The sequence below is a fragment of the Sebastes fasciatus genome, chromosome 24, assembly GCF_043250625.1.
Source record: "Sebastes fasciatus isolate fSebFas1 chromosome 24, fSebFas1.pri, whole genome shotgun sequence".
Classification (NCBI taxonomy): domain Eukaryota; kingdom Metazoa; phylum Chordata; class Actinopteri; order Perciformes; family Sebastidae; genus Sebastes; species Sebastes fasciatus.
The window spans coordinates 6,588,719-6,612,901 of NC_133818.1; the positions used below are offsets into that span (position 1 = coordinate 6,588,719).

Consider the following 24,183-nt stretch of genomic DNA (forward strand, 5'->3'; position numbering starts at 1 on the left):
CTCTAACCTTTCACTCGACTCTCTGAGGATCGCCTCTCTCTCATCTGGCATCCTCGGCCTGTCACTGTCGTCAGCCAGAGCCGAGATGAAAGATATAGTCCTCATTGGCTTTGTTACAATAAAAAGCCGCCCGCTCCAATGACTTATTTCCTTAACCTTTACTCCCCTATATTCACAAATGACAGATTGCATGACACGGGGGGATTAGAAAAAAACTCCCTTAGAGATATGGTGATAAATTAATGATATCTCGGACACGTTGTTATCAGATTTGAAAGCAGACAGATGACAGCCGTTTTGAGTAATATAAGGAGGCAATGACTCTAACAGACAGAAAGTAGCTTTATAAATAAGTAAACTAGAAATAAGCATCTGAATGAGGTGGATGGTGAACATATTTTAAAGGCTCTAAAACTCCTGTCTTATGATGAGCCAAGGGAGGCGGCAGGACATAAATAATGACGATATAAATGTGCGAGAGGAAGAGGGGATGAGGGGATGAGGAGACGGCAGCAGGCAGGGAGAGGTGGATGATGGTTGACGGGATAAGATGAGTGTGTATGTGTGTATGTGTGTGTGATTGATTTCTGCGTAGGCTCTTTTAGCCTCTCATTATGGCCCGGCCCCGGGAACAAGACAGGGATGTGTTTCTGACACTTCTGCCATTTTCCTTCTCTGCCTGCAAATCATCTGTGTGCATATGTCTTGTATTTCTGGCTGCTTTCAGATCAAATGTCCTCACAAAAGATATACTGTAAATGTAATTTTCCAAAGTCGAAAAGATGTCATTTCTTTTTATAAGGTAGAGAATATAGTTAAAGTCAAGGTTAAAGTAGTTTAAAGGAAAGGAAAAAGGAATAGTTTGACATTTTGGGGAATATTCTCATTGCTTTCTTGAGAGTTAGACGAGAAGATTGATACCACACACTAACCATCTCCTGGCTCTAGCTTCATATTTAGCATCATGCTGCATAGGAAACCTTCATGAGTATGACATCACATTACAGTAGTTATCTTCAAAAATTACGAATAATTAGTACAAAGTTGAGGTCTTAAATATTACCTACAGAGATGATTTCTTGCATCAGGATGAAATATCACATAATTAAATAATTTTTTCATTATGATTATGGGATGCTCCTCTCTGTCTTATTTAAGCCAAGATATGCGCATTAGGGCTGCAGTTAATGATCATTTTCCTGATTATTTTCTTAGTTGTTTGCTCTAAAAAATGTCCGAAAAGAGTGAAAAAGACCCATGATGATTTCTCAAAGCCCAAGTTGACTTATTGAAATGTCTTGTTTTGTCTAACCAACAGTTAAAAGTCCAAATACATTTAGTTTATTATCATAGAGGGGGAGAAAAATCAGCCAATAGCCACATTTGAAGCTGAAACAAGAGAATTGTTTTTGTATAGAAAATGATTTAATTGATCTATTGATTATTAAAATTGTTGCCTTCGCAGCATAGCTCTCATTACGATGTTAAAATGACTCAAAGAGCAGCTTTAAATCAATGAAAATCACCGTCTACTAGCTGCCACTGCAGCCTTTAAGGTTTATTTCCCTTCAAGTGTAACAACAATAGATATCAGAGAGTCGATTATAATGACTCTGAAGTGCGCAGCGTTTTGACAGGAGATATGTTCACGAGCCTGGAAGCTTATCGTCTTTGCAAAAGCACCCACAGCATCATATTATTTACCAAATAAGCTTAACCCTGAGTTTAAACCCCCGAGGACTCATTTGTCTTTTTTTGTATTCTTTTATTTACTTTCTTTTAGGAAAAAAAGTAGTTCAGTCTGCTATTTTATCCCCTTCGCTGTCTCCTTCTCTTTCGCTCTCATCTCTCTGTTCGCCAAGTCTTTCCCTCGTTTGGCCGATTAAACCACAAAAGAGATGTAATTCTCAAAGTGCAGACTGACAGATGAAGTGAGTCAGCATTAGGCTGAATCATTATCCAGCGTATGAATCGTAATACTGGGAATTTATTCCGCCGAAGCGAGATATGCATGAGCGCCTCGGTCTCGGTTTCTGTTTTGGCTGTGCATTGTTTATATACAGGACAACTGATCTTGTTTTCTTATGTTGTATGAATATACACTTACACTGGCATACATACAAATATTATGGCAATATATTATAGAATATATCGAATCATATTTATCTAATATATTACAAAACATATTATTGTCGTCTTCCATATACAGTCAGCTAAATGTACTTAAAGAAACGGGTTACTGTTATCAGGCCATTAAATAGGCGTTATCAGCCCCATAGATGTGAGTCAATAGGGGCCTACTACACCCGCTAGTATGTTTTATCATCTATTCACATGGTAGATCACTGAAAGAAGGATTAAAAGAACAAAACAGCTGACCTCTAGGGACTGTAGTAGTAACTATGACAGGCGCAGTAGTAGTAGTAAACCTAAAGAAACCGTTTTGTTTGAGTTCAAAACGAAATGTTTCATTCCGTTTTACAACGTGGTAGAATGTGTTGGAACGTAGTAGGCGTAATAGGCCCCTACTGACCCACATCTATGGTGCTTATAGCGACTGATAACGCCTATTTAACGGCCTGATAACAGTCGAATCAGGTGCTCTATTGGCAGAAATGGAATATAATATTAATTAGTATGTTTTCTTTAGTGTATAATCACCTGAAAATAAGAATCGTTGTGTTTTCGTTACCTTAGAAGTAGCCGTTTATATCCGCATAGGGAGTGGGTCCTCTTCATGGAGTCCACCATGTTTCTACAGTAGCCCAGAACGGACAAACCAAACACTGGCTCTAGATAGGGACATTCGCGTTTTCACCTTTTTGCGTTGGCCACCGTAGTTCTTCTACACGCTTGGCACATGAGCGAAGTTTCAGTTGGTTGCAAAATGCAACCTCACCGGTCGATGCTGCTGCATCCTACACACTGCACCTTTAAAGCATCAAAAGTATACATACATATTATGCAGAATGGCCTCCTTTCAGTGTTATAATATATTTGATTATTTGATTATTATTGCTGGTTTTAATGTTCCCAAAAAAGGTTAGACTACCGTCCCTACAGCAAAAAGAAAAATACATATATTAATTTGTGTACAGTCCCTAAAACCTCAGTGTATTCCTTATACAAATGCTCAAATACGCTTTAATCTACCAGACGGTGTACACAGTCCCATCTCTAATGCACCGGCTCTCCACTTTTACCTCCTTTCTTTTATTTTCCGGTGAGGATGTACTCCTCTCCCAGCTGTGCGGGTTGCGAGCGCACCAGCTTGAATGAGACTTACACAACAAACAAAAGAGGGAGATAAGCAGAAGGTTTTTAGGTGTCAGATTCACCCTTCTCTGCGGGTCCCTTCAGATGTCCCTCTTTTATATTTCGCTCATGCCACGCTGGCATTTGCATCTCAGGCATGAGCAGTTACTCACGGATCAATCATCGCGGGGATAAAATCAGCGGAGTGAAAGAATGAGGAGAGGTTTTAAAAATGTCCCGATGATTGGCTGCCTGTGCAGGGAGCTTGTCGGCTGCAATTTTTCACGTCGATTCGACAATCAGGCTGGAATCAACTGAGGCGGGCTGCTTTTTACTGCTGGAGACACGTTTGGGCAGCTGGCTGGTGTGTTTTGGAGTTATCAGATTGTAACTTTTAATTGTAATTAAAGAATAACACTTTACTGTAATGACGGTGGCATGTACAACAAGACCAAACACACACATACAACGTGCTGACACATGCTATCATTACTCCAGCATGATGCCTGTTGCTCAGCTGCCTGTCAAGCTGCATTCCCCCCAACACAATATGCGTGTGTCCCACTTATCTCATCCATCAGAGAATTTCACTACTCCGTCTGTCAGTCAGCAATCCCTCACTGTCACCCAGACTAGAGGGACGGATGATCATCTATTGTTATATGTATGTGTGTGTGTGTGTGTGTGTGTGTGTATGAGCATCCGTCTGGCAGCCGATGACACGCACTGCTGTTGATGTCTCAGTTGGTGTCAACAGCTCCACTTTTCATCTTAAATGTGTCTGCAGTGGGGGCCGAGAGCCTTTACACGACCATCACGCTTTGATCTTTAAACAGTTTTAAAAGGCCTCTGCACGGTGACGTCATCGCTCCGGCTCACATTTGGAAACCTCCCCGAACAGTTAACATCTCGAAACAGGAAGTAAGTCAAGCCTGGTTATAGTATAATAACCTGAAACTAAGAATATCTGCTCGCCTCTTTACAGAGTCCGCCATGTTTCTACAGTAGCCCAGGACGGACAAACCAAACACTGGCTCAAGTGAGAGCCTTTCACGTTTTTATGTCACCTGAAAGCCACCGTAGTTCTCCGACACGCTTGTGAAACTGCACTAATGTGAGCCGCATAGTGCAAAACCGTGGTACTGCCAGCCGCCGTCTGACTTCTGTTGCTCCTAAAGTAGTGTTGTTATGGTAAGGATGTCCTCTGAGTGAGGCGAACGGCGTTACCACGGTTTTGTACTCATGTTATCGCAGACTTGGAAAAGGAGGAGTGAGCGGAGGGGTAATCATTTTCTATTGCTGTGAAAACATCTCCTTCAAACAACTGTATTTATTGAAGTTTCTCTCCAAAACCCCCAAAATTTACAAGATTATATTTGAACACATCATGATAATGTTGTAATTTACTTTTCCTTAAACTCATTTTTACTGAAAAGAGCCTGAACGCATCATAGTGATAATGCATCCTCCATTAACATTAGCTCTGTGCAGGACTGTGCTGCCCACCGGCTACTAACAGCTAACGTTAACTGGCTCTCATCCTGCCGACTTCAAAATGGATTTGTTGTTCACAATGTAGCATTATCTGGACGCGCCGATGGGGAGTTTACTGCGTCCTTTTGGATATTAGATGCCGTTAGTCTTGAGCCCGGGGTACTGTATAAAAACGAGTATGTCACGTTTTCACAATTTTGGCATCAACTTGTGCATCCCTAGTGTTGTCATCTCTGTTCATCTCTGTACTGCAGCCATCTAGGATCTACTCTTGAAGGCATACTATGCCAGAATTGTCACTTATTATTTGAAAACATATCATTCAAAGTTGACCCCTTCCTCCCCCTCGGCTCAACGACACCAGAAGCGCCCGTCCTCTGACCGCGGTTGCCAGGACACAGCCCCGTGTACCACCTGCAGCGTCACGTACGGCAGCCAAAGTGAAAGCCAACCCCAGATTCACTCTCGTTTTGGAACAAGCTCTGTCTGCTTGGCATTTCGCCTCAATACATTTGTGTTTTTTCGGCGCTGTGTCCGCCATTTTTGTAGCTTCCTCTTGGATGTGTGTTTGGGTGGAGGCTACACACCCAGTGCTAAAAGGCTGCTAAAAGGCTGCTAAAATAGGCAGAGCAGAGGGTAGTGTCTCTGCGGATACAGACACTGCCACACACTTCTAGTGGGAGGATTGAGGGGGATTATTTTTGTACGAGTCTACAAAAAGAATCCTGCATAGTATATCATTAATTACCTTAAAGGAAAATTCACCATAAAACTGTGATCTACCTCTTTTTGTTTTAATCGAGCAGCTCAAAATAACACGTTCCCTTCTGAGGAAGGCCGTGCTAGTTTGTAGAGTGCAGGAAAATAAGCCAACACCTTAATAGAAGTTTATCTAACCAGACATGCTAATATTTGTTTTCCATGATTTCCATTTAAATTGACAGGGCTGGTGTGTAAACAGCTGTTTTGTGCGTGTGTTTTGTGTGTGTTCCTGAGGGGGATGGGGTAAAAAAATAAATAAACACAAAACAGCCATCATCTTAATGAAGGCTTACAGCCATATTTGAGTCGGGTGAAGCATTTGCAAATCTTAATACAAGTTAATCAGAAGTGAAACACGGGGAGCCGGCAGCCACCGGCTTCTATACCCAGTTAGTTTTATAATCTGATAAGATCTGAAGAGACACATAAAGCATGTTATTTATGTTTCCTCATGCTGAGGACTCACACAGGCAGCGTTTTGCTCACAATTTGGTCTTTATTGCCACTACGCCATCTTGCTGTCCTTCAAAATAAAAGCATTAAAGTTACACAAGTAGTGGTTTATAGCTAAGAGATCCATGTCAAAAATGTTACTTTTAAAAATTATTCATTTGTCTTACGCAGCACCTCCTCCTAATGACTTACTATTAATAACAAAAAGCAAACTTTTTTTGTCAAACAATATTTATTTGCATATATGACAACAAAATATAACCGATTCAATATCAATGCAAGACATCCATTTGTATCTTTGACGTGTGGTTATTGGGTTATTTAGTGAAACATTGAACACGACTCAAAGCACCACGATTTTGCTCGCTACAGCAGTCAAGATGGTCTAGATTTATTGCATCTTATCTAATGCATTTAGAATATGTTCCACTGACGTCATCGGACCATTTCAACTGATCGTATCTTCTGAAACAGGTCCAGCTCATCCAGTTCAGGTGCATGACTGTGAATCGTGGGAACAAATACTGTATGTACGCCTGTTTAAGTTGTTGCTCCCATTTTGCCATTACACTGATGCTTACTTTAGGGCAAAAAAAAAGTAAAAAATGGTAGAATGGTAGAATTCAGGTGTCAATATTTTAGTTACCACAGTAAAGGCCTGGTATAGAGCTATGACCGGACCCAAAAAATCAGGTCCGGCCCTACATGAACCCACAGTTTCTGTCCAAGCCCGACCCATCTCGAACCACGGCAGCAGATTTGGGCCTGAGCCCGATTAAAAATTTCCACTGTAAAAAAATTAAACCCCATACATTATTCATGACATAACGCAGACTATAAGGTCTGCATTTTAAAAAATACATTAAAAAATGAAGAAATGCTGGGACATTGGTGCGAACCCGCCCCGATTCAAGCCGAAATTACAGCCTGGACCAGCCCCAACCCGGCGACCAATTGGGTTTGAGAAGAGAATCAAAGCACCAGAAAAATGGCACATCTGCACATCAAATATTTTGTTGTAGAGGCTTGATGACGTAGTGACGACTCGGTGAACTACTGTAGCTGGCAGGTTAACTGCTAATTAGCCTTTGAGGCTTCTAGACACCGACACAAAGAACGTATATTGCCAAGAAGTGAAAGTCAATTGTTCGTTCCATTGCAACATTAGCGCCCAGCAGCAGCTGCCATTTTGGACTGAAAGTGACTACCAGACGACAGTAAAACGTCCGCCTCCAAAGTGCCGTACAAAAGTAACACTAAATTATTTCTAGTCTGTTGTCATATTCTACCGCAATGGCCTGTGTTGAACAATACAAATATTATAAATATGATAAGCGTTCAGTCCAAAATGGCAGCAGCGGCTGTTGTCTAAAAACACTGAAGTTGCGTCTCTTTACTTCTATACTTTTTGCCCGACAGTAACGTTGTTATTGTTGTTGCCTAGCAGCGGTGCTCTCACAACATAACCACTTGAACTCCAAGCATATTGTGTACATGACTTCCCATGTCGTAACCACAAGCTCGCAAATTCAATTTGAAGGCAGCATATGTCCCCAAAAAGGTTTACTGTTGGTCAATGGCGCAAAGGTCTGTGTCAAAGTTCACTCAAATTATAAAAATGTGAAAAATTAGCATGTATTTTCCACTGATAGTGGTGTTTTCATGAAATGCTGGTGTGACCGGGCTTCAAGTCCAAACACTGCTGCCTAAGATGGACTCTCAAAACAGCTGATCTGACATTGATTTTATCTCTTGATTTCAACGGATTTCTTTCATCGTTTGAGCCTGAAATATTAGAATAAATGAATACACACAGTGAGCAGCCAGTAAGGCCGGTGCTGGGGCTCATTTCCCCTGAAGCATTTTAGAAATGTGTCAAAGCAACTTGACTCTTTCTCAGCTCGGAGCGTGCACGGGGTGTTACTGTAGTAAGATATACTCTGATGAGCAGTTGAACTTAATCAAACACTATACAAAAGGTCTCTCACTAAATAAACAGAACGTACAGTTGCAGATAAGCCTGTGTGTTTGTGGCACCTATTTTTAAAAAAGAGGAGAAACATATCGGACCGTGATGGAAACAGTTCTCAGTACAGTCCGTGGAGCCGCGTTAGTCGGGGTACAAGATGAAGCCGGAGAAGGTGCTGTACTTGTTGTTGTTGCCTCCGTGGGCTTTGCCGCCGTCCAGCTTGACGTAGATCTCGTCCCCGGAGTCCAAGTGCAGCACGGCGCTGTTGCTGGCGTAGTCGTAGTTCTGGTCCGCGTCCTGGGCTATGGCACTGGCCCGTACCTGGAGGGAGGGGGAACGGGGACAAGACTTCCTGTAATAACCATCAGCTAATAGGACAACAAAAATAGATGCTGAGTAGGAAAGTTCATGTGTGCCTGAGAGGCAATAACAGCAGTTGGTGCAGCATTCAAAATAGACAGTCAAAGCAGGGCATGATGGGTAAATTGGAGGTTAAAACCCCTACCAACTATCATAGAATATTAATAAATATTACTATAGAATAAAATTATCCAAGGTTGAATTTAAACCCTTTGCAGCATCTATAATGAACACTGATGATGTTAAGACTCATATCTGATCCAGCTCATCAAAAATATCACTGATGTTACCCTGAAATCATGACATATACATTCATTTTAAAGCTAGAATGAAGATACTGGTGTCATATGAAACTAGAAAAACCTAATGAATCCATTGGTACCAACCATGTCATACTAGCTTGTCGTGAAGGAGGTTAAATAACGCTCCAAATTTGCGCTAAATTTTGGAGAGGAAAAACTGGCACGGCCATTTTCAAAGGGGTCCCTTGACCTCTGACCTCCAGATATGTGAATGTAAATGGGTTCTATGGGTACCCACGAGTCTCCTCTTTACAGACATGCCCACTTTATGATAATCACATGCAGTTTTTTGGGCGAGTCATAGTCAAGTCAGCACACTGACACACTGACAGCTGTTGTTGCCTGTTGGGCTGCAGTTTGCCATGTTAGGATTTGAGCATATTTTTTTATGCTAAATGCAGTACCTGTGAGGGTTCCTGGACAATATCTGTCATTGTTTTGTGTCGTTAATTGATTTCCAATCATAAATATATACATATATTTGCATAAAGCAGCATATTTGCCAACTCCCATGTTGATAAGAGCAAAAAAAAGGGAGAAAATACTTGACAAATCTCCCTTTAAGGTACATTTTGGACAGATAATTTAATCACAATTATATATTTTAATCGATTGACCGCCCTAGTAATAAATAATAGTATAGAATTTGACCCAGATTCTTATCCAAGTTTGAATCTAAACCCTTTGCAGCTTCTAGAATGAACACTGATGATGATAAGACTTAGCCATTTGGAGCTGGAAGCATTGATCCAAACAGGGTGTACACATACATCCATGCTTGAATTTCACAAAAAATATCACTGCTATTACCCTGACATCATGACATAAATAGTAATAATATGCAGTTATATAAGTGGTGTTATAAAGAGAATAACAGATAAATGCGCATGCCATGTTGTGCGCTTTTTGTGCTTAAAATGCCTAATTTCTTTACTTTTTTAAGTGGAATTCTTACAAGTTTGAATCTAAACCCTTTGCAGCATCTAAAATGAACACTGATGATGTTAAGACTTATCCATCTGGAGCTGGAAACACTGATCCAAACAGGGTTAAACACACAAACATGCTCAAGTATCACAAAAAAATATCACTGAAATCATGACATAGAAATAGTAATAATACGCAGTTATATAAGTCGTGTTATATAGAGAATAACAGATAAATCCTCATGCGATGTGTGTTTTTTTGTGCGTAAAAGGCATATGTTAGTGCGTAACAGGCGTTTTCTTGTGCGTAAAAGGCATATGTTAGTGCGTAACAGGCGTTTTCTTGTGCGTAAAAGGCATATGTTAGTGCGTAACAGGCGTTTTCTGTACGTAAAAGGCATTTTTTCTTTACTTTTTAAGTGGAAATGTTCCCTTAGATGTCTGTAAAGGTGGAATTGGGTTAAAACTCCTCAGTGGTGGTCTATAATCTTACCTGTCCGTTTTTTGTGCGTAAAAAGCGTATTTTTGTGCGTAAAAGGTTTTTTTTCTGCGCAAAAGGCATTTTTTTGTGCATAATAGGCGTTTTTGGTGCGTAAAATGTGTGTTTTTGTGCGTAACAGGCATTTTTTTGTGCATAATAGGCGTTTTTGGTGCGTAAAATGTGTGTTTTTGTGCGTAACAGGCATTTTTTTGTGCATAATAGGCGTTTTTTGTGCGTAAAATGTGTGTTTTTGTGCGTAAAAGGCGTTTTTTCTTTACTTTTTAAGTGGAAATGTTACTTTGGGTTGAAACTGCTCTATAATCTCACCTGTCCGTTTTTGCACAGGTCGGCCCACATGCTGGTCCCGTCGCCTCCGCGCATCAACACATGGTAGGTGAAGAAGTAGATCCCGGACACATGGCAGGTGAACTTCCCGGTACCGGCGTCGTAGTGGTTCCCCAAGTTTGTAATCACGTCGTCAAACTTCAACACCTCGTACCCTTCGTGCGGGTTCTTCAAACCCACGTAGAAAGCGATCCTGAAGCTGCTGGCTGTGGTGTTAACACCATCAACTTCTCCTCCTTCAGCCGCACCACTCAGGAGAGACACTTTTCCGTCTGCGCGCTCTCCCGGTGGCCCTCTCGGACCCGGTGCTCCCTGCTCACCCGGTGGACCTCTAGACCCCGGTTTCCCCGGTCTCCCCGGCTCCCCGCGGCTCCCCTGCGGCTGCGGACTGTTCTGGATCACCTCCATGGCTGTTGCGCCTCCTGGTTTCGGTGTGTACGGATCACAAACCATCCGACAGGTGCCCATCATCTCGTAGTAGTGCGCCGAGGTGTCCGAGGTGCGGAGCAGAAGCAGCACCATGGTAACGGAGAGAGCCAGCAGCACCATGGCGACGGCGGTAACCAGGGAGACCACCGAGCACTTCCTCCTCCGACTCCGACGGACGGACGACAGGAAACCCGCGGAGTTGGGAGTCTGGGGGGGAATTGTGACGGAGGAGAGGGACGACAGGAAGGAAAGAGAGATTGGTGGTTAGTTAAGAGAGCATCTCTTGGTCCGGGTCATCTAATTGGTGGCTTTGGAGCCTCTGGGCAGCGGCTGTGGCTGCGCGTCCTGGCTGGATGGAGATGGAGATGGAGATGGAGAGGTGCGTCCAGCTGCAGCCAGCTGTCAAAGATAGGGAGGATAAGACCGGAAGATAGGGGGCATAGCCTTCAAAATAAAACACTCAGGTTAAGATTGCGCTCATGAATATAGAATATGGGTTATGTGAAAGAAAGACAAAACTTGAGTAATTTAAAGGTCCCTTATTATAAAAAAGTGAGATTTTCATGTTATTTTATTATAAAGCAGGCTTAAGTCCTTTATAAATACTGTGAAAGTATCGAAACACTCAATCCACAGGGAAATACACACAGGCCGTACTCAGACACTCTGCATTTGAAACAAGCCGTCAGGATTTCTGCTCATTTGTGATGTCACAAATATACAATATTTAGACCCTTGACACAGTTTTAAACATAAACATTCTAAATGTGTCCCAGTTTATTTCCTGTTGCAGTGTATGTGAATATCATCAGCTGACAGGAGGTACACATGGACCCAAACTGTTGCCTAGCAACGCAATTCTGTTGCAATTCCATCAAAATGCGTTAAAATGGAGCGTTTCAGACAGATGGTAAATACAGGTATATTCAGACAGACAGTATGAGTAAAATAAAGTTTTTTTTTTAACATTACAGCATGTAAACATGTTCTAGTAGAAACACAAAATACAAGTATGAACCTGAAAATGAGCATAATATGGGACCTTTAAAACAGGCATATAATCTGTAGACTACTGTTTAATGACACTATGGTACTGCTAGTTCATTTTTAATAAGCATTAGAATCTCAGGTTGCACTCTCTGGGTCCTGTTTATCATCTACCATATTTAAAGGGACTGTTTGTAAGAATCTGAAATGCTTGTTAACAGTGACACCTGTGGCCGATATGTCAACGAAAGTCAGCGTCGGGCTCGCGCTTGCTCGCTCTACATCGACATGAACGAGCATCGCTCAAAACAGTGAGGCGACACACGTCAGCTAAAACCACAATGTCACTCTATATTTCACCTGCTTGGCAGTAATGTTAGCTGACCAGACGGAGGTCTCTCCATGAATCACTGCTGATCCTAGTGTTGGCTTTTCCTGCCTCAGCCTCCGGAGACGGTAACGTTTCTCGCTGCGGAGCCCCGTCACTTCACAAGACACGGGAAACCTCTGTTGGTCTGGAGGAGCTGAAGCATTTATTTCTGCACGAACGTCCACTGTACATTCACTAGATATTCTCAGAGCTACTAACTCTTCTGCAGTGTGGAGTGTGCGCGCATGAACGTGAGGTGGAGCGAGACAGTGAGAACGCGCGCGGTGTGTGAGTGAAGGCAAGCAGGCAGAGAAACAGAGACTATTGAAATAACTTTTTTTAATCATAATATTTGCTGCATTTCTACCTACTTCAGCTTTAAGCGTACATTATATTTAGAATATTTTCATCGCTTTATCTTGCCGTCAGACAGCCCTTTCCTCCCACAAATATCCAGAGACTTAATATTTAGACATAAAAACAGGTTGTCAACAATGCTTTTATTTTGAAATGTGCAACAGGAAGTCCTCTATTCCAGTTTGTCTGACTTCACAAGAGGACCAGCCTGTGCGTAAAGTTGAAGTCTGCGCAATTGTTATTCAAGATGGCATTATAAATGTTTATTATGATTCAGCACTCAATATAAAATATCTCAATATTATACTTGCATATATACATATACACAGCCTTAAAATGACAAATGATTGCATATTTATTTTTCATAAATCTCAACGGTATAGAGCTGTTTATGTATTCTTATAGGTGGAATACATTAGAGGGCACAATTACCATACAGTTTATTCAGAAACAGGTCCATTAATTCCTCTATTATGAGACTGGGGATTTATTATGATAAGAAAAAGTATTTATTTTAAAACCTTTTTTTTGGGGTATCATGCAACCCATTATATTTCATCCACAATGGCATCCAATAGACCTATACATTAATTAATAATATCAATATTTTTATATTAAATATTAATAAATCCACCTTGACAAAAATAAAGTTAAACTTGTGATAACAGCGACTAAAAACATCCAAATATTTGACTCAGACTATGAGGGGTCTTTTCAAAGTCAGAACCAAATTGCCAAAGGCTTTTTCACTGTGGTGACATCAAATGACCGACTGCATTGGTCACTTAACACACTCACACATGCAAACAGAAAGGGGGGTAGCAGGAAAAGCAGACAGTGGTGGGGAGAAAGCAGATAATAAATGCAGGAAATGGACCAAAGATGTCTGACGGCTGTCGACACCTTCAGCTCCGAGCTCCCCGGCAGCTGCGGGGACATATTTGATGTCTTGTTTCACGAGGTGGGGAGAGCCACGGGCCTTGAATTTCGATTCTCCGACAAATTAAAATTCCTCCAGCGCGCAGACAGCCATTACTCTATTGCATACAGATTTGTCTTAAGCACCTCTTTAGCCTCTTTTGTTTCTTTTTTTTTTTCCAGCGAGGTGCACTTGTTCTAACCGTGAGCACTTCAGCTGAGCTAGAAGGGCACTCGCAGACCTCCCACATAAATGGGAAAATAATGCACCCTGTGATTCGGATCCACTCCAAATTTGATTTGGTTCTTTCTCATCCCATGCTACACCTTTTCACCAAATTTCATGAAAATCGGTTTAGTGGTTTTTCCGCAATCCCGCTGACAAACAGACAAACAAAAACAACCTCCTTGTCCGAGGTAATGAGACTATTATTTATGCCTTTCATCGGTTATTTCCAAAGAGTGCAAGCTTTTGAGACACTCAATAAAGACAGCATTTGCTCATTGAAAATAAAAGCGTCTATTGATTTGGTCCTCAAGCTCAAAAATCCCCCCCCGAAGGACCTAGAATACTTCAAAAGTGTGCGTTGGGAGCCATAAGCACCTGGAATTGGAGCGCAGGCCCCACATCCACAACAGAGGCTTTAGAGCTCAAGGCGATGTTGAGAAATCTTCAGAGGCCGGAGACAAGGCTTAGCCGAAGCCCCTACAGTCACACCCCCCAACCCCCCACAGTCACACCCCCCAACCCCCCAACCCATAAGCAATTTCAACTCGTGCTCAGCTCAGCTTTAACTCCCCAGAACATGGCTCCAGCCGTGTCTGAAGGTGAGAAAGAGCACGACGAGTCATGAGGGCTCGGTCAAAAAATTAAATTGGGGTTTAAATTTGAGGACAGTTCTGGCAAAGCTGGAAATTAAATACAAATCTGACAACGCACTAATCATCTGCAAAACAAAACCCTGAAAATAAGTAAGCACACAGAGAGCATTACTCTCCGCTACATGACTGCAGAAATGACCTTTACTCAGGATTAGTACAGTGGACTGTATCTTTAGGCTGTGGTGAGCCACGCACGACACACTGTCCACATTATGCACCGCAGCCGCTGAGATTACCCGACCCTGCGGCGCTGCCGGGCCTCTAATCAGGCTACACGTTAGCGGACCGCCGCGTCATCATACACACGAACCATACGGTGAGGCAAATGAGTCAGTCCGTCATTAGCTGCCTTTAGACTTTAAACTGTATTCAGGTAAACACTGAAACATGAAGACTGTTTGTAATAACAAAGAGGGAAATTTAAGGACAAGGAGTAGGGTGGCCCTGAGAGAGAACGGAAAAAACAACCAAATACAGACAACAGCAGTGGTGGGAGGAGTATTCAGACCTTTTACTTAAATAAAAGTAGTAATATCACAAGAAAATAATATAAAATACTCTATTATATGTAAAGGTCCAGCATTCAAATTTAAATGAAACCTATTAACAGCATTTTTCTGCGATATCTATTCAATATATTTACATTCAGAAATAGTCTCTGTATAGTTGTTTTTATTGGTAGTGGCGGAGTCCGCCATTCCCCTGCTGGATTCAAATTGGCTAGTTAAATGGTAACTTTGGTAACCTCTCCAAGTGACTAAGAATCTAAGTGACTAATGGGGTCAACCGTTTTTGAAATTGGTCCAGTATTGAGGGAGAACGCTGCAACCGGCAGCCGCGAAACGAGCTGCGAGGGCAAATGAGCAGCATCAATGTAACGTTACATTTTATGTATGTAACGTATGTATTTGTATGTAATCCAATCGTGAACCAGGAAATATAAAGAGCGAGAAGCGCAGTGTAGGGAGGCAGTCGGGTTGGATTGTTGGGTCAAAAATATGGAGTTTCACCCAACAGATCGGTGTTTGTACCCTGCGTGAAACTAGAAGTCAACGTTAATTTATTCGTCACGTAACTTCCGTACCTAAGTTGCGCCACTTCTGGAGTTATTTTAACCCAAACCACGATCTTTTCCTAAACCTAAGTAGTTGTGAAGATGGAAGTTTATCTTGAAAAGACTGGATGCAAATTGACACATGTTGCAGGACATTGGTAAGAAAACAAAAAATGAGGAATAACTTTTTCCATGACTGCTTTCCATTATTGCTGACAGTAAGTAACGCCACATGTCAGGATGTGTTCATCAGGTTTTAGAGTTCCTGGAAACTTATTTTGTTTTTTAACTTTCGTTTTGTTCTGTGCAACTGTGCAGTGTTTCATCATTTGCTTGTGTTTCCTTTACCCTCTGATTAATCTGTGACTCTAAACATACTATGATTTTATTTCAGGATGAATTATAGGCAAAATAAAGTTATTACATTCATCCAGGATCAGCAAAACATGCCGTGTTTACTCTGTGTGGGAAACACTCAGAGAGAAGACTGCAACATCAGCTCCTGTCTCAACATGTGTCCCTAATCCCCGATGAAGTCCACAGAAGACACCTCAGTCCTTGAAAGCACAGAAACAAACGTCTTCCTCTATGTAGCGTTTAGACAGTGAAGCCCTGTCAGATGTTTACATGGCTGTACCTGTCGGCCTCGGGCTAACCGTTTATGACCATGCCTTCACATGATATTTACCATCCAACTGTCTAATTGCTGAACCTGAAAGCGGCATCAAAGGTCAGGAAAGGTTAAGACACCCTGCTGTGTGCTACTATTTGTTAGTTTAACATTTTCAACCCAGATCAACCGGCTTGTTTAAAGGAGAGTAGTAAGATGAGATCTGTCCCCACTGGATCAACTTCAATTGATTTGACTTGTAAGATTAATGGGTTACCACACCGGGAGACACCAGTAATCGATACTTATGAATGAAAAAATCTAAAAATCAGATATGTATGTCAAGGACTCTGACCTTAAGCGTTGTAAACAAACACGAGGCCGTGGCCTGGAGAGAGGGAAAGAGTGGGTGGTGGCATGCATGCAGCGCTGCGAGCCAGAGGGGTTCAACCTTTTGCAAGTGGCAAAGGCAGACTTGATGAAGTCATGTTGACAGCGCGGAGCCCGCGGTCGGACATCTTTTTAGCGCGCTTTTGCTTTTTTGTGCTGATCCCAAGGCCAGTTTATCAAACACACCGACAGCAGCAGATGGAGTCAAGGGAGGACCTAGCTATTAAAAGTCTCTAATGAGACAATAGGAAAATTATTATTATATTATTTTCCAACAGAAGACAACTAAACCAGTGATCTTTCTGTTTTAATTGGCTTCTTTATTTATTTATCTTTGTATTAATTCCCTCTTCTGTTTAACTTATTTTCTATTTAATGGATAAATACATATATTTAAAAATAAATGCAAAAAAGAATAAATACATTTAAAAATTAATAAAAAACGCATAAATAAATAAATAAATAAAAGGTCAAATTAAACAGAAGAGTAAATAAATAAGGGAATTAATAAATAAAGAAGCACATTAAAACAGAGACATCAATTTATGTCATATTTTATAAATTAATTAATGACTACATTTATTTTTAATATTATTTTTACTATATTTAATGACATATTTATCAAGTCATTTATTTATTTATTTGTTTTTAATTTTGGCAGCTTTCATCCTCCATACAACAGTTTATCTCCTGCACACACGTGGAGGCGTGGTAGGGGCGTGGCTTGGCAGCTGCGTCATCTTATCAGGAAGAAGCGCTCCAGTTTACAGCGAGAAGAGAAGAAGCGCGGTGAGTAAGTGACTTAAAAAATAGCTAAAAATACCGCTTTAAGTACTAACAAAACGTTATATTATCTTATATAAACTATTATTGTATCCAAATGTACCTCTATGTTTGCCTGCATCGTCCTGTGTGTTAAGGAAAGTAACTTTATTCGAAGTTTCCACGAGTTCAGTCAAGGACAACAAGCAAGGTGGCGTCTTGTGTGTTGAAGTGCATTAGGATTTCTTGCAATTTAAGGTTTATCGCTTGTCAATCGGCTTTAATAAGTGGCACAATATTACTTGAGACAGTTTCTGAATGGTGGCAGTTTTCTGGTTAATTCGGCATATATTTTAATGATTAGAAAGCAGCACTTCTATATAAAAGGTAAATTTTTACTGTTTCCACTGCTAATGTAAGTACTGCACGTTGAGGGTTTAAAGCATGCTTAAAACAGTGGAATTCTGAATGAAGTTTTGCATGAAGGGCAAACTTGTTTGTTACTATTATTTTAACATTATGGCATCTGAGCCAGCTGGATAGACTAGTTACTGAGTTGGCTGCTGCTGTCTTCAGGGTGTGTAATAATCCTTATATTCTATTATTGGATGGATACACTGCATGCTTTGACAATGCAGAGCTACTGTGCAGATCTAGGACATGCCAATTGAGACACAAGGATAATGGGAATCCTTGAGCAGAGATATGGCAGATAAAACTGCATGTTTTACATATTTTATCACTAATAATTAATTTTATTTTAGGTCTCATGCTGGATGAAAAAGCAAGCCTCTAAGGTCCAGACCTAACAATCACAGTTAGGTACTAGTAAATAAGTAAAATCTAAAGGTTATTACTTTATATTCTTTCTATTTCTTACATTTCAGGACAAATTGAGGTAATATGGATGCAAATAAACAGAAACTAAATGAATGATCATGTCCTTTCTCTATAGATTCATCAGTGCATTATGCCTGATGAGATGGCGAGGCCCTTAATCCGCGAACGAGGCGAAGGAGGAGGCTCCAGACGTCTCGAAGCCTCCGCGTCTGAACTCGGCGCTCCAGTCATCGGCATCCTGGGCACGGGCGACTTCTCCCGCTCGCTGGCCAGAAGGCTGGTGGCCTCGGGCTACCAAGTGGTGGTGGGGAGCCGAAACCCCAAGCGCTCTGTGGCTTTGTTCCCTGAAGAGGCCGAGGTGACACACACACACAGTGACACTGACACTCGCACTCCACCACGTAATTAGTGTTTTTGTTTCTGTCCCTGTGGTGGTAATTATATATTCACTCTGGCTGTATCCACAAGGCATAATAACTGTTGTTATTATCCTGAATAGAGTCGAGTTAAGTCAATTGTGGTATGGGAACAGAACAAAGCAGTTAAATGTTTAAGGCTTCCCCTTTACATCATCAGACTGCCTTTATTTGCCAATAAGGATTCTTATAAATGCATTTGTTAATTCAGCATCAGATAATATCTGATATTGACATCTTCAAAATATATTTATTAAGGCATTACTAGCCATTTCAATGAAAATGTGATGAACTATATCCCAATATATTTACTGAAACTGTATATATACTTCTATCTGTGTCCTCCAGGTGACGTCCCAGATGGAGGCGGCCAGCCAGGCCGACCTGGTCTTCGTCGCGGTGTTCCCCGAGCACCACTCCACGCTGGTGGAGCTGAAGCCGACGCTGGCCGGGAAGACGCTGGTGGACGTCAGCAACGGTCTGAGAATCAACCAGGACGGGCCCTCGAACGCCGAGCAGCTGGCCGACCTGTTTCCAGAGAGTTCTGTAGTCAAAGGATTCAACACCGTATCGGCCTGGACGCTCCAGATGGGACCTCGGGATGGAAGCAGGCAGGTAGGGTACATCAGCTGAGCCTTTGTGGTTTAGAGTCATACAGATTTAGGGAATCTCTGAACTCATCTTCTTTCTCCAGATTTTCCTGTGCAGTGACAGTAGCAAGGCCAAGAGCTCGGTGATGCAGCTCTGTCGCAGAATGGGCTTCATCCCCGTCGATATGGGCCTCCTCTCCTCTTCTCTGGAGATCGAAAACCTCCCCCTCTATCTATTCCCCTCCTGGCACGCCCCGGTCCTCTGCACCCTGTCCCTGTTTGTCTTCTTCTACATGTACAACTTCCTCCACGACGTCCTGCATCCCTACCTCAAAGCAAAAGAGAGCGCCTTCTACAAAATGCCCATCGAGACCGTTAACGTCACTCTTCCCTCCGTGGCTTTGGTGATGCTGTCGCTGGTCTACGTGCCTGGTTTGTGCGCCGCTTTCCTCCAGCTGTGGTGGGGCACCAAGTACAACCGCTTCCCTCGTTGGCTGGACCGCTGGCTAACCCGGAGGAAGCAGTTTGGGCTGTGTAGCTTCCTGTGTGCGGTCCTCCACGCCATCTACAGTCTGTGTCTCCCCATGAGGAAGTCTGCCCGCTTCAAACTGCTCCTCGCTTTCAAAAAGGTATGCAAACACTGATTGTCACTACATATGTTTGCTAAATACCCTACCCTGAGGATTTAGTTGTTTATTGTGTGATGTCCAGATAAAGGAGGGGTCGGAGGAGGGCTTGTGGGACAACGAGGAGGTGTGGAGGATGGAGCTGTACGTCTCAGTGGGCATCATGGCCCTCGGGCTGCTCGCTCTGCTGGCTGTCACCTCGCTACCCTCGGTGGCCGACACTGTCAACTGGAGGGAGTTCAGCTTCATACAGGTACACACAAATACACATACAGGCAGTAATGTATGGGGGAGGGTGGTAATATTAAAAAACAAATCTGAATTTCCGAGATTAAAGTGTCAAAATTACGAGAAATTTACAATTTTAATCTTGGATTTTTTTCTCTGAATATTAACCCCCTCCCTTGGCTCCGTAATTATTATTTTTTTACCTCCTGTGGCTGTCGTAGTGACGTACTAGTTACATAAATAAAAGCAGAATTGAATGTCTCCCCCCCACCCAGTGTCCGTCCTATGAATATATACTGCCACGAGGAAGGGTTTCTCTTCTTCCTGGGTAGAAGACAGATTAATATAGAACGGTGGCCAAAGATTGACGGACAGTCATGACACTTGACACATAAACACACTGGCAGACTTCGAGGCATCATGCTGATGTGTAGACAGATGCACACTACATGCTCACATGGCACACAGAAACACTGCGTTTGCACTCCTGCAGCTGCCCCAGATTTGGCGTTTAACTCGGGCTGTGACAAAGCCATCAGGAGCGCTGTGACTCACACACTTCCTCCTCTCCTCTCCTTCCCCTCGTCGCGGCCTCCGTTTCTCCAGCACTCGCGGTCCGTCGGTGCTGCCTTCTCCCCTTTCATCTCTCCGTTCAACTAATCCGGTGGCCGTCAGATTAGTCATGTGCCGACAGCCGGCACGATGAAAAGCAACTTTCTGCGCCCTGCACATCTAGACTCCGCTGCAGGACAGTGTGTGTGTGTGTTATCTGTACGTGTCGATGAGGTAGTGTGTGTATACTTGTAGAAATATCTGTCTACACACTAAGGTTCTGCTTTAGTCCCTAAAGGTAGAACATTGTCCATTTCACCTGTTCGTTGTGAATTTAAAAAGCAAAATTGAAACTCTGTTATAAGAAAATGAGCCAAAGCATTTGTAAAATACTGTAAATCAGAGGTGTGTTGAGTTTGTGTCTGTGTGTTTTAGCAGTGAAACGTAGAGACTACATAGTAACTGTTCGCTGACGCCTCTTTTTTGTTGATCGTCATTATTTATGACACAAGGTCCAGTCGCAGTCTCGACTAATAATTCTCATAATCGGCCATTTCTTGCTTAGCTCTTTGTGACACCAGAGAACATAATAAGGTTCGGTAAAATGCAGCATGAAAAATAAATGAATACATAAATAAATAAAAACATAATAGTAATAAAATACATTTAAAAATAAAAAAAATAATTACAATAAATAAATACATAATAAATTGAGAAAATAATATGAAAAATAGTTAAAAAATAAATAATAAAAAATTATAAATTAAGAAAGAAATAATAAAATAAAAATAGTTTAAAAATACAATAAAAATAAATTAATAATAATTAAAAAAATTATTTAAAGAGTCCAGCATGACGTGCTGTCACCAGACTTTGATTTTATGTTGATGCAGGACAAGAACTAAAAGACAACAATGTATAATTATTGTCTCTTGCTCTATACAAAATTAACCAAACTACAGGTGTAAAAATGACCTAATTTGATTGCAATGTTTTCACTTTGAGTGCTAAAATTATTAGTATACTATTTTGTGTTAAGAGATATAGTAATTGTGTCCAAAATCAACCAAAATAGTGGTCACTACATTACATAAAATACCACATATTGCCATCCTATGAAAAGTTTTACTTGACAGAAATGGCAAAAATGTGCCGTGGATTAGTATCAAGTCATGCCCTAATCTCAGACCTGCTGTTCTTGTCAACAAATTCCACAAAACGTCCAAGGCCGACAATACTTTCCGACCTCCCCAGCCTGTCTGTGGCTCTCAGCCGCAAGCCCATCTGCTACATCTTTAGAAACATACATCTTTAGAAACAGGTCACAATTATATAGTTTTATTTTTTCTTCTTTTTTTAAAAGGCTGAATAGTTTTCTTGGCGCCTGCCCGACTCAACCTTGGCAAGTTTTTTTAAATTAGTGGGCCCTGTAGGTACAGTATATAGCACTCACACACATGCACACTGGTGGGGTTCGTTCAGGTCATGAGTGTTAGGTCAGTGTGTTTCCTCGGGGTCTGCAGCAGCCTGTAACACAGTGAGATAATGGAGTGGACTGGCTGGACTGAAGAGAAGTCACTTAAAGGGAAAATCTTACCCCCCCCCCCCCCCCCCTCCCCACACCCCCCACACCTCCCCCTTTTTGAACCATGTGGGTCATGTATTTGAAGGACAGGGCCATTGTAATGGTGAATCTGTGACATCCTTCTTTCACTTCCTGCAGTCCACACTCGGTTACTGTGCCTTGTCCATGGCCACCCTCCACACACTGCTCTTTGGGTGGGACCGTGCGTTCGATCCGGCCCGGTACCACTTCTACCTTCCTCCCACCTTCATGCTGGTCCTGATTCTCCCCCTCGCGGTGCTGCTGTGCCGCCTGGCCCTCTTCGTACCCTGCGTTGCCCGGCGGCTCGGGCAGATCCGCCGCGGCTGGGAGAAGAGCCGACACATCCGCTTCACCCTGCCGGACGACGACTGCCGCAACGGGCTGGAGGATGTCAGCAACGTGTGAGAAACGCTGAGATCCAGACGGAGAGGAGTTAAAGTAGAGGTCTTTGTGTCACTCACACAGGAGATAAATGATTTATACACCGCTGGAATGTATTGAAGACTCCTCTCTGAGGAGAGAGAGAGAGATTTCAGAGATGTGCGAGCTTCTTTTCATCAAATTAGCTGGTAGTTCCTTAGAGGTATTTAACCAGTAGAGCTGTGGGCGTCAACCTTATTGCACTATGCATCGTCACTAACGAGTATTTAGTTGGTCCTTATGCGATTTACTTTAATTTATTGTTACGTTTAGTACTCTATTTGAAGCTTCAAACCAGAACTGAAGTAGAACAATATTAGCTTCTGGTTTAATTTATGCAAAACTGTCACTGTTATACTTTTATGAATCTGCTGAAGACTTTACAACTGAAGCAGTACTACAGATTTTTCTTCATTATTAAGTCTGAGAAATAAGATTTCATCACTCCGATGATCAGAAGTAGACTTGGCCTTCCTCTTGGCTTGTGCATTCCTTTGTTATCTTTGCAATACTTTGAAATTCATTTGCTGTCGTAGTCATTCAAACTATTAGGGACTGTATGGAAATTGTTTGGGTTGGGAGGGAGGCAAAGCGTAAAGAATTATAGATGATGTGCCCCAATTTAAACATTTGACGTCCTCCACCATAATGCAAATTAGAAGTGAAAGTATCAATAATCAAATTTATAGCAAATAATGTGAACCTTTTTATATTCTAGCCAAGAGCTGCTAAATGTTAAGATCTTGTTTTATGCATAAGGGAATTTGGTTTCATGTGCAAAGTGATATATGCAAAGAAAGCTTTATGTGTCTTGGATACAGTTTGTTAACTTTGGAAGAACATATGATTAAAGCTAGGGTTGGTAATGTTAAGAAACTAGCAAGAGTACGCTAGATTAGAAAAATTAGCAAAAAATGTATTTGAAAATTACCAAATCTAGCTTTAAGTGTGTCCATTCATGGACAGAAAACGTGCATCCAGAACTGATCATATTAGTTGTATGATCCAAGAAAGTCCGACTATATCCACCCATCCTCCTAATCATTTGTGTGCAGTCCGTTACTCAGGTTTTGTTTATAAACTGTCATGTGCCAACTGGAAACCCAAAGTCTGAAGCAATACTGCTGCAGTAGTTGCCACACTTGGCTGCTACGTGTTGGTTTGCATTGTTTAGTACAGAAAACTACCATTGACGTATTTCCTTTTTTAGACTTTTTTTTGTACTAAATTGATTAGTACTTAAAATATCAATCGGCTGTTACAGAGTTTATTTTACTGTTTTCAATGTGAGTCTGAAAAACAGTTTTCTGCTGTTGTTGCGATTGTTGTTTTATTCTGAGTTTGTATTTTCTCATTTTAATGTGTTCTTGCCAAAGACAAGTCTCCGTTACGTGATAGCTTCGATGTTTTCTGAATCTAAAATGTCATAGTAGTGTACTGAGATTTAAGCAGAGGCTTTAATGTAAACAATCAAATGGACATTTCTATAAAATAGAATAAAACTACTTTTCTACAACATTTGTTTTGTATTTATGTCTTTAAAAAATGTGAAATAGTTTGCAGGCGTTTATGTAAGGAGTTGAGTAAAAGGCTGAAACAAAACACTAAAACACAACTCTATTAAATAAAAGGTAAATCTAATATCAGGCTGATTTAAAGTGTGCAACAGCAATGAACCCACCAGATCATTAAACATGTGGATGCTGCCATCTTGTGGCAGAGAAATAAGCTCCCCCCTCCGTCTCCCAAAGCTAGAAACATTTATGCATTTTGGAAATCACCTGAGTAATAAGAGATGT

At 41.6% G+C, this 24,183-nt stretch overlaps 2 protein-coding genes across 7 annotated transcripts; one reads left to right on the plus strand and one right to left on the minus strand.

Moving 5' to 3' along the window:
- Positions 1-6,205: 6,205 nt before the first annotated feature.
- LOC141763084 (complement C1q-like protein 2) lies at positions 6,206-11,237 on the minus strand. Its single transcript, XM_074627366.1, has 2 exons — positions 10,330-11,237; positions 6,206-8,254 (listed from the first exon to the last, which is right to left on the minus strand). The coding sequence occupies exons 1-2, from the start codon at positions 10,894-10,896 to the stop codon at positions 8,075-8,077; spliced, it is 747 nt and encodes a 248-aa protein (XP_074483467.1). The 5' UTR covers positions 10,897-11,237; the 3' UTR covers positions 6,206-8,074.
- A 5,771-nt stretch (positions 11,238-17,008) lies between these two features.
- On the plus strand, positions 17,009-23,900 carry LOC141762660 (metalloreductase STEAP3-like). 6 transcript variants are annotated; one of them, XM_074626624.1, is made up of 7 exons: positions 17,083-17,133; positions 17,871-17,955; positions 18,062-18,304; positions 18,711-18,977; positions 19,057-19,581; positions 19,664-19,831; positions 22,082-23,900. In XM_074626624.1, the coding sequence occupies exons 3-7, from the start codon at positions 18,077-18,079 to the stop codon at positions 22,367-22,369; spliced, it is 1,476 nt and encodes a 491-aa protein (XP_074482725.1). In that variant the 5' UTR covers positions 17,083-17,133; positions 17,871-17,955; positions 18,062-18,076; the 3' UTR covers positions 22,370-23,900. The 6 variants fall into 6 exon arrangements, with proteins under 6 accessions (XP_074482726.1, XP_074482723.1, XP_074482725.1 ...); XM_074626623.1 differs by having other exon boundaries at positions 17,085-17,137; XM_074626626.1 differs by having other exon boundaries at positions 17,116-17,133; positions 17,871-17,928.
- Positions 23,901-24,183: the final 283 nt, after the last annotated feature.

Coding starts and splice junctions, on each gene's coding strand:
- LOC141763084 (XM_074627366.1), bottom strand. CDS start 10,896: ATGGTGCTGCTGGCTCTCTCCGTTACCATGGTGCTGCTTCTGCTCCGC. Junction 8,255..10,329: donor ACCTGTGCAAAAACGGACAG/GTGAGATTATAG, acceptor CCCTCCCTCCAG/GTACGGGCCAGTGCCATAGC.
- LOC141762660 (XM_074626625.1), top strand. CDS start 18,077: ATGCCTGATGAGATGGCGAGGCCCTTAATCCGCGAACGAGGCGAAGGA. Junction 18,978..19,056: donor CTCGGGATGGAAGCAGGCAG/GTAGGGTACATC, acceptor TTCTTTCTCCAG/ATTTTCCTGTGCAGTGACAG. Junction 19,832..22,081: donor GGGAGTTCAGCTTCATACAG/GTACACACAAAT, acceptor CACTTCCTGCAG/TCCACACTCGGTTACTGTGC.